General features: G+C 41.2%; 1 protein-coding gene across 1 annotated transcript; it reads left to right on the top strand.

The window, feature by feature from the left end:
• Window positions 1–2,842: 2,842 nt before the first annotated feature.
• On the top strand, window positions 2,843–10,694 carry henmt1 (HEN methyltransferase 1). The gene is made up of 9 exons (XM_085387007.1): window positions 2,843–2,935; window positions 3,186–3,298; window positions 7,107–7,241; window positions 7,374–7,556; window positions 7,664–7,850; window positions 8,651–8,813; window positions 8,916–9,000; window positions 9,110–9,267; window positions 10,567–10,694. Exons 1-9 carry the CDS (start codon window positions 2,852–2,854, stop codon window positions 10,674–10,676), a joined length of 1,218 nt encoding a protein of 405 aa, XP_085243133.1. The 5' UTR covers window positions 2,843–2,851; the 3' UTR covers window positions 10,677–10,694.
• Window positions 10,695–10,796: the final 102 nt, after the last annotated feature.

Raw genomic sequence — 10,796 nt, 5'->3', positions numbered from 1 at the left:
CCGGGCGGTGTGTTTTGGATCATTGTCATGTTGGAAGACCCAGCCTCGTTTCATCTTCAAAGTTCTCACTGATGGAAGGAGGTTTTGGCTCAAAATCTCACGATACATGGCCCCATTCATTCTGTCCTTAACACGGATCAGTCGTCCTGTCCCCTTGGCAGAAAAACAGCCCCATAGCATGATGTTTCCACCCCCATGCTTCACAGTAGGTATGGTGTTCTTGGGATGCAACTCAGTATTCTTCTTCCTCCAAACACGACGAGTTGAGTTTATACCAAAAAGTTCTACTTTGGTTTCATCTGACCACATGACATTCTCCCAATCCTCTGCTGTATCATCCATGTGCTCTCTGGCAAACTTCAGACGGGCCTGGACATGCACTGGCTTCAGCAGCGGAACACGTCTGGCACTGCGGGATTTGATTCCCTGCCGTTGTAGTGTGTTACTGATGGTGACCTTTGTTACTTTGGTCCCAGCTCTCTGCAGGTCATTCACCAGGTCCCCCCGTGTGGTTCTGGGATCTTTGCTCACCGTTCTCATGATCATTTTGACCCCACGGGATGAGATCTTGCGTGGAGCCCCAGATCGAGGGAGATTATCAGTGGTCTTGTATGTCTTCCATTTTCTGATGATTGCTCCCACAGTTGATTTTTTCACACCAAGCTGCTTGCCTATTGTAGATTCACTCTTCCCAGTCTGGTGCAGGTCTACAATACTTTTCCTGGTGTCCTTCGAAAGCTCTTTGGTCTTGGCCATGGCGGAGTTTGGAGTCTGACTGTTTGAGGCTGTGGACAGGTGTCTTTTATACAGATGATGAGTTCAAACAGGTGCCATTCATACAGGTAACGAGTGGGGGACAGAAAAGCTTCTTACAGAAGACGTTACAGGTCTGTGAGAGCCAGAGATTTTCCTTGTTTGAGGTGACCAAATACTTATTTTCCACCCTGATTTACAAATAAATTCTTTACAAATCCTACCATGTGGATTCATGGATTTTTCTTTCACATTCTGTCTCTCACAGTTGAAGTGTACCTCTGGTGCAAATTACTGACCTCTGTCATCATTTTAAGTGGAGGAATTTGCACAATCGGTGGCTGACTAAATACTTTTTTGCCCCACTGTATGAAGCTTTGGTCATTTGGATAAACTGGCCTAGAGGGACAGACCACTGTGTATTATGTAAAGCCCCACAGCACAATGAGCATATAATAAACCTCACAAGTCTATTTTTGGGTTTCAAAACTTTCAAAATGAAATGTTCTGAATGCTGTGATAAAACAGTTTCTGTTTAAATAAATTATTTCAGTGTAAAACTGGGACTGTGTGACACCTCAGTTGTCTGAGGTGATCCTGACGGATCAGAACTAACTGATAATTAAGGACAGTCAAGTTTTATCATATGAACAACAGTATGTTACCTGAAAGTATTCAAACACTGTATTACGAATTCTTGTCTCTGTGGGAAAGTTGCATTCACTATATGTGTTTAGGGGTTTTCGTGGCTGCAGTGAGTGATGCTGCAAGCAGTGTTTTAAGAGAGAGATAGAAATAAAATGGTCTTCTTGTTTGGATTTTGCAAGTCCACAAGACCTCAAGTCAGTAAGAGAAAAGCACCCTCTGCAGTACAGCCCATGCAGCAGTCCATTGTCCATAGCACAATCCATTTTCACACAGGAATACACCATAACACAAATATTTTTTATACACATGCTGTATGTCTCTTACTGGATATTTAAGTATCGTTTTGTTTTTAATGGGCATATGGAAGCATGGTTATTTTCATATTTCCATAAAATGTTAACCTCTCTGATAGTTTTTTTTTATTTTTTATTTTTACATTGAATACTGAAAATTCTTGATAATACATCTATCTCTGCCTGGCATGCCCCCCCCATAATATTGGTATATGTTTAACACACACAAAATATACATTTATCAAACTGGTTTGTGTGACATTTCAAGCGCTCTTTGGGGCCCCCTTCTGGTGTTGGAATCCCATTTGCAATTCATTTGCTCGGATTAATAAGGTGCTCCACACTCTTCTTCACTCTGCAACCCATTTGGTTCTCCACCCGTTCCACCACACACTGCTCTGCTTAGCTATGGCTCAATGCGACCCTGCAGTACTTTTTAACCTTTTATCGTTATATATTTAACTGGAGCTTTGCAAAAGGTTGTCAACAGCCAAAGAAGAGCTTTGAATTTCCTTTGAGAAGCCTGGAGAACTGTTAATGACAACAGCTTATAGAAATCACAAAACAAGACTGCCTAAGAGAGTTCAGGCAGAAAAAAAGTGGTCATATCCATCCAAATATTGACATTCTGGCTTGTTAGACTTGTACAAACTCAATTTATGCCTTAGACTGTATTAGCATGTATGTGTGTATGTTTTTTCTATTTTCCATAGCAAAATGTAAAGAAATGCAGGTTGGCTCAAGGCTTTTGCACAATACGGGATATATTTGTGGTGGAAAATGGACATTTGTATTACTACATAATTGCTTTGCTTATATTATGTGGAGTAGAAGCAAAAATATTTAAAAATAAGTCATATATTTTACTTTCAAAGACATGCTCAAGCCTGCTGAAGCCTCGATTAAGCTTTAAGGGATTTTTCCAAAGCCAACAATTATTAATTTAATATAAAAAAAAATAAATTTTGACCAGTTGGATGCACTTCCACAACTCTACCACTTTTGAAGCCATGTGTTGCCGATATATTTTAAATAATGTAAGAACAGAACCATCTTTGCTCACCCTCCCCTCCCCCCAAAAACGCTCCAGATTCGATAACAACAGCGCCCTCTGGTGGCCGGCGGGCGGGGTTACAGGACTCTAAGACGAGACAAAGATGGATCTGACGTTCAGTCCGCCGCTTCACAAGCAGAGACATCAATTTGTCGTCGATTTTGTCAAGAGGAACAAACCTAAAAAGGTCGCTAATGTCTTCGTGAAAAATACATTTTTTAAAACTTTAGCTTAAAAGCAAGAATTTCGTTTAGCGACGTTTGACTACACCAAAGCTAATTATGTTAGCAAACATTTTCACCAAACCAATTAAGTTAGCTACTATAGTGCATAATAAACTACGTTGCCTTGGCTTTTCTTAACGCTTTGGGTTCACTGTATTTACAATTTCTTATTAAATTTCTTTAACCGAGAGTCTGCGCTGTGCCTTTGTCCAGGTGGTGGACTTGGGCTGCGGTGAGTGTACCCTCCTCAAAATGCTCAAGTTTCACCACGAAATTGAACTTCTGGTTGGAGTGGACGTGAACGGTGCCAAAGTCAAGAAAAGGATGTATGTATGTATGTATGTCTGTTCACGCAAATGGTGAGAGTTAAGATTAGACTGCGGGGTTAAAGTAATTTAAAGTGTATTCTTTGGCGAATCTTGTGCATCAGTGCACCAACATATATTCCTCTTAACATGTTAACGGAGACAACAGGTCTGTCTAGGCTATGTCGAGATTTTTCATTTCGTTTTATAAAATAATCCCGTCCACACTTAAACTCAAAAATGAAGGAAAACGCTGCTATGAACATGCCAAAGCAACAGGTGGCGATATATTCCTAACAGTGTAGAAATGTTGGCCAATCAGAAGTCTAGAAGCCTAGGTGGGAAATAGTAAACAAGGATGGGGCATAGAAGCAGAACCGAGTCGTATGTGTGGAGGGACAGTAACTGTGTGTATATGTAAGCATTTAACCACTGCAGAGTACAATTAACAGTATTATAGAAATTCATTTCACCGAAACGTCTGTGAAGGTTCTCAGTCATCCAGGTCATCGTTGTCAAAGGAGCTTGCGAAGAAAAGCGTCTGGACTTCTTTAAGTTGCTTGAAGACGTTTCACCTCTAATCCGAGAAGCTTCTTCAGTTCTAAGGTCAAATGGTGGAGAGTCCCAGATATAAACCTAGTGGGAGTAACCCCCCACAGAGGGACAAAAGGACCCCCTGATGATCCTCTAATCGCCTGAGCCAAGGTGTGAAACTGGGCGTGGGTCCCAATCAGCCAGAGTTTCGGGTGTGTTCATTGTGAAACCTGGCCCCACCTTAGACTCAGCAGTCCATCTGCATCTTAAGGATAAAGGACACTCTTTCGAGGATGCCAATGTTCACATTTTGGACAGAGAGGACAGATGGTTTGAAAGAGGAGTGAAAGCCATCTATGTCCACTGTGAGCGACCATCTTTGAACAGAGGCGGGGGTTTACGACACCAACTCTCTGCCATCTATAATCCAGTTTTGAGATCCCTTCCCAGACGCCTTAACGCCCACTCACATCCTGGGCCATCTGACCTCAGGAATTCGCATGATAAGGTGGGGCCAGGTTTCACAATGAACATACCCGAAACTCTGGCTGATTGGGACCCACGCCCAGTTTCACACCTTGGCTCAGGCGATTAGAGGATCATCAGGGGGTCCTTTTGTCCCTCTGTGGGGGGTCACTCCCACTAGGTTATATCTGGGACTCTCCACCATTTGACCTTAGAACTGAAGAAGCTTCTCGGATGAGAGGTGAAACGTCTTCAAGCAACTTAAAGAAGTCCAGACGCTTTTCTTTGCAAGCTCCTTTGACTATTTCACCGAAACAATAACGTGGCGCACATTGTGACGTCAAAAAGGCGCACATCTTTGACGCTGCATTTTCTCCGTTTTTCTTGTCCACACATAAATGCAAAAACGGAGTTTTCAAAAATATCCACCCTGGCCGGAGTTTTTAAAAATCTCCATTTTCAGTGACCGAAAACGCTGTTTACGTGTGGACGCAAGGTGCAAACGCATAGAAAAATCTGCGTTTTCAAAAATACCCGGGTACGTGTGGACGTAGCCTAGACCTTTGCAAAAAAAATTGACTGAAACGACTTTATGAGATCACTAAAATATTTCTGTAGAGTAAATATCCTTAGAGTGGGTATTTAATTTGGTAAAATTTGTTATCACAAACTACAAGATGAAGGTTTGATCGACGTTTTTGAGGCTTTGGATGTCTTCAGGCCTGTGAGTCAGCTGCTTTCAAAGAGTCCTGTTGGTTATATCGTAACATTGCTGATTTTCACAAATCCCCACCTCTTGCATTTGTCTTAAATAAAATGATAAGTACATAGTGTAAAACTAACACTGAAACTAATAAAAACCAAACAAAAGCTAAACATTTTTAAATGATAAAAACTCGACTTGTACAGGGAGTGCAGAATTATTAGGCAAGTTGTATTTTTGAGGAATAATTTTATTATTGAACAACAACCATGTTCTAAATGAACCCAAAAAACTCATTAATATCAAAGCTGAATGTTTTTGGAAGTAGTTTTTAGTTTTAGCTATTTTAGGGGGATATCTGTGTGTGCAGGTGACTATTACTGTGCACAATTATTAGGCAACTTAACAAAAAACAAATATATACCCATTTCAATTATTTATTTTTACCAGTGAAACCAATATAACATCTCCACATTCACAAATATACATTTCTGACATTCAAAAACAAAACAAAAACAAATCAGCGACCAATATAGCCACCTTTCTTTGCAAGGACACTCAAAAGCCTGCCATCCATGGATTCTGTCAGTGTTTTGATCTGTTCACCATCAACATTGCGTGCAGCAGCAACCACAGCCTCCCAGACACTGTTCAGAGAGGTGTACTGTTTTCCCTCCTTGTAAATCTCACATTTGATGATGGACCACAGGTTCTCAATGGGGTTCAGATCAGGTGAACAAGGTGGCCATGTCATTAGTTTTTCTTCTTTTATACCCTTTCTTGCCAGCCACGCTGTGGAGTACTTGGATGCGTGTGATGGAGCATTGTCCTGCATGAAAATCATGTTTTTCTTGAAGGATGCAGACTTCTTCCTGTACCACTGCTTGAAGAAGGTGTCTTCCAGAAACTGGCAGTAGGACTGGGAGTTGAGCTTGACTCCATCCTCAACCCGAAAAGGCCCCACAAGCTCATCTTTGATGATACCAGCCCAAACCAGTACTCCACCTCCACCTTGCTGGCGTCGGACTGGAGCTATCTGCCCTTTACCAATCCAGCCACGGGCCCATCCATCTGGCCCATCAAGACTCACTCTCATTTCATCAGTCCATAAAACCTTAGAAAAATCAGTCTTGAGATATTTGTTGGCCCAGTCTTGACGTTTCAGCTTGTGTGTCTTGTTCAGTGGTGGTCGTCTTTCAGCCTTTCTTACCTTGGCCATGTCTCTGAGTATTGCACACCTTGTGCTTTTGGGCACTCCAGTGATGTTGCAGCTCTGAAATATGGCCAAACTGGTGGCAAGTGGCATCTTGGCAGCTGCACGCTTGACTTTTCTCAGTTCATGGGCAGTTATTTTGCGCCTTGGTCTTTCCACACGCTTCTTGTGACCCTGTTGACTATTTTGAATGAAACGCTTGATTGTTCGATGATCACGCTTCAGAAGCTTTGCAATTTTGAGACTGCTGCATCCCTCTGCAAGATATCTCACTATCTTTGACTTTTCTGAGCCTGTCAAGTCCTTCTTTTGACCCATTTTGCCAAAGGAAAGGACGTTGCCTAATAATTATGCACACCTGATATAGGGTGTTGATGTCATTAGACCACACCCCTTCTCATTACAGAGATGCACATCACCTAATATGCTTAATTGGTAGTAGGCTTTCCAGCCTATACAGCTTGGAGTAAGACAACATGCATGGAGAGGATGATGTGGACAAAATACTCATTTGCCTAATAATTCTGCACTCCCTGTATAAGAAAATCTTCTCTATTCTGGCCCAGTCAACATTCAGCATTCGCTGACATTGTCTGCTTCCATCTGCTTCCTTTTGACTGAGTCCTCTGGGACCTCAGAACATTTAAAAAACACTAATTAAAGCAGAAATGGAAAACAGTGTGACATCAGTGAGAACAAATCAAGTGACGGTCATAAAGATTGGAATGATTAAAAAAACAACAAAAAAAACCCCGCCTCTGAGACGGGAGACCAGTTAAGTTTAACTTTAAAAACTGGTTGAAAGTTAGTAATTTAAAATGATCTTAAAGTCTTGCTCTGATTATTGTCTTCAATAAAGATGAAAGCACCAGGCAGCACAGTAATGTGCAGGCTCTGCTTGAATGTTTCTTTAGGCATGGATTAGCTCCTATATCAACTGACTACCTGGAGCCAAGTTACGATCAGCTGTGCGTTGAGCTGTACCAGGGCTCAGTGACCCAAAAAGACGCCCGCTTCAAAGGATTTGATCTGGTCACCAGTATAGAGCTGTAAGCTGCTGCATTCTCCCCACTCTTTTGCGTTCTGTTCATTATTACAAATGTTTTTTCTTTCTTTGCTTTTATGCTCGTCACTCTGTGCTGCTTCTTGTAACTGTGTTTTCTATCTGTCTGTGTGTGCAGCATTGAGCACCTCACTCCTGCTGATGTGGAGCTCTTCTCTGAGGTGGTATTTGGTTACATGACCCCAAAGATGGTCATCATCAGCACCCCAAACTCTGAGTTCAACATCTTCATGCCTGGAGTGTCCTGTTACAGGCACAGCGACCACAAATTTGAATGGACCAGAGCAGAGTTTAGATCCTGGTACATTAACTTTTTTTTAGTCATGCAAATAAATTCATCCTGAAACACTGTAGGAACCTATCCCCTACTGAGCATACAACACAAATTTAAACTGCATCCCTTCTCAGGGCTATGAAGGTGTGTTTGGACTACGGCTATGAGGTGGAGTTCACTGGTGTTGGAAAAGCCCCACAGGGCCAACAGGAGGCAGTTGGGTTCTGTACCCAGATCGGTGTGTTTTACCAGCTCGGGGGGAGAGATTGCTGCAAGACGTTGCTCGTCAACGATGCAGAGGATTTGTTTCCATATACATTGGTAAGTATATTTCAATATTAGTACAAATGGAAAAAGCTAATTATTTCTGTAGTACAAACAAAAAGCATTAGTGATAGTGCTGTGGTATTTGTGTTTTCACTAGCATTTCCTGAGCTGCTACTATTGGAATTATGCACTATTAATATTATTAGCTGCTGCAGCTGGTCTTTTTGATTTATGTGATCATCGATTCATACTGCCATCTGGTAAACAGGAAACAGCTGTAACCCATGTCTTCAGTCCTGTCAAGTCTTTTAAGCCTTGTCTCCCATTGTCCTCTAACTTATTTGTCTACTGAAACATCCTCTGTGTTTTCTGGGTCATGCCAGAAGGGAGGGATGGATGGATACATAGATCTTTTTTTTTATTTGCATTTTTGATGAAAATGTACATGTGAAAATATTTGATGAATGCACATTAGTTACTTCCTCATCAGTTTTTATTAATTAGTCATTCCAGTGATTTGAATACACCTAGCAAACCAGAGGTAAAAGCAATATTTAATGATGCAGTAGATTGCTTTTAAACTGGTATGAAATGACAGTATTTACCGCCCTCTGCTGGTGGCTGCTTAAAATTGCAAACAGCTGGACATACATGTAACACCAGCGTGATTAATAGTGATTAAGCAAAAATTACATTTCTATACCTCTCTAATAATAACTTTGTGGTATTAATCAACAGCATTAGAGCTTTTATCCTGAATATATGCTTCCCCAGGTTTCTGTTTCATACAGGTTTCTGTGATGCTGCCTGCTTCCTTTGACTTTTGACCTGTGCTTTTTCCTCTGCTCTGTCAGCTTTACAGAGTAAACTACCCCAGCCTGTGCGACAACAACATCTTGCGCAGGGTTCTGGTGAGTGAAGTGCTGTACGGGGCAGAAAAACTAAAGAATAGATGGATGGAGGAACAGGCCGACAGGATATGTGATGCAGTTGCACTGTGTCAAACTGAGGGAGGAGGTGAGGAATTCCTGTCAGATGAAGCAGACAGGGTGAAAAGCATTGTTTTATCATCTTATTTAAACACGTTTGTTTAAAATGCACCAAACTGTATACCTACAGCATGTGCAGAGGAGATGAAAGATTTAATGGAATGGAGTGGTGCATCAGACAGTGCTGAAAAACAGGGGTCCTGTACATCATGCAGGTGAGCTTCCTCAGGAGGATGCCAGTATGTGGTATTAAGGAGAAGCAGCATCTCCCAGCGTTTTATTTTATGAGTTTTTCTTTATTGACCTTTTTGTGTGTACTAATAGGATTGTGGCTGTACCACTGGATGTGCTGTGGTCCTGCTGTCCTAAAGTCAGTGTGCTAAGTGGAAGCCTTGGTAATCTCAAACATCTGCTGATGGATGAGCCGAACATTAAACTGAGCCAGGATAGCTCTGCTGTGCTAATAAATCACTGGGAACAAGGTATTGTTTGATTCATTTTCTTTGTGCTTCACTAAACGTTTGAAGTGGTTTTTAGATTGTGTTAATTTTTCTGTGAATATGAATATTTTCTTCATTCGTTGATGTAAGTTTGACTCTAATCATCTCGTGCTGCATAATAATGAATGTAAAAGAGTCTGGCTTAAGTCCAAAATTAAAATCTGATGTTTTTCATCATTGACCTGTCTCATATGCACTGGTGCATATCAGACAATTAGCAAGGCTAATGGAGGCTCAAGTTGATGTGGCACAAATAGAGCCTCAGGTCTTGTGCTGACAAACAACCCTCTGTAAATGAATCTGCTGTCTCAAGCAAATGCATGTTATGTACCGTACTGTGTGAAAATCCAGAGCCACACCTTATTTCTTTATATTTTACTTCCAAGGAGCCAGACTTTCTTTTACATTTTTAAAGTGGTCTTGAGGAATAGTTCTCCAAGCTTTCTGACGGTCTTTCAAAGTTATTCTTCGGACATTGGCTCCTTTCCCCCCCACTCATTCAAGTTCTGAACTGTGAATCATTCAAGCATCAAAAAGGCACCTAACTCAAGGGATGAACCAGTGTTGTCTAATAAAAAGGCACAACAAGACAGCTTGATAAAGAAACTTAAGTTAATAAATTTAATTACAAAAATTGTTATTAATTTGTATCTCTAGGCACTTTATTATTAGCAGTCAGTCACAAAAACATGCCCTCCTCTCATTTTCTGTAGTTAAATCTATGAAAAATGCCAAAGATAACACAAGTTGAAGAATAAAGGTGCCAAATATTGATTTTAAAGCTCAGTAGAAGTCCACAAACTGTATTTACCGTATTTCCATGTATGTTTCTACAGATTTCCCATCTTCCTAGCATAATATAGAGAAAGGAGGGTGGCTCAAAACTTTTGCACTTACTCGATTAAGTCAGAACACACATGTCAAGCCTCGATGAAATAATCCTATGGATGGCCAGAAACTGTTCTCCACCCCTTTGCATAACTCATACTGACTAAAACTTCAATAGTGTCAGCAGTGACAGTATTAAGTGTATTTGTGTGGAAGGGTATTGCAGCCTTCCACACAAATGCAGTACTAAGAGGTTGTGCAGCAGAGATCATCAACTTGTATTCACTGCTCACAAGAATCATTTTAGCCACATTGACCACAGAGTGCTTTGCTCACTTCCCTTTCACAGCTCACATGCATCGTCAGCTAACCATGCAGCTTGTCATTGCAGTTCTTGTGTTCGTTGCATGAATGTTTGTGTTTGTGACTGTGACGCTTCATTGGGATTCTCAGACCAGGAAGAAAAGGAAGATGACTACAATTTGGATGACAGTGGGTATCCAGAGGCCAGTCTGCACAGCCACAGTGCTGAGCAAGAGGAAGACTGGGAGGAAAATGATTGATGTGGAGGATGTTTTCCAGGTATATGTCAGTGTGATTACTGAGTTCATAATAAATATGAGAAAAACTTCAGATTGTCATTACTGCACCGTCTACACACATCAAAAGGACAAAAGCACAGG

The sequence above is a fragment of the Rhamphochromis longiceps genome, linkage group LG17 (genome assembly GCF_057381845.1).
Source record: "Rhamphochromis longiceps isolate RC_006_pf linkage group LG17, R_longiceps_female_GT1.1, whole genome shotgun sequence".
NCBI lineage: Eukaryota > Metazoa > Chordata > Actinopteri > Cichliformes > Cichlidae > Rhamphochromis > Rhamphochromis longiceps.
This window is presented reverse-complemented; position numbering and strand designations above follow the sequence as displayed.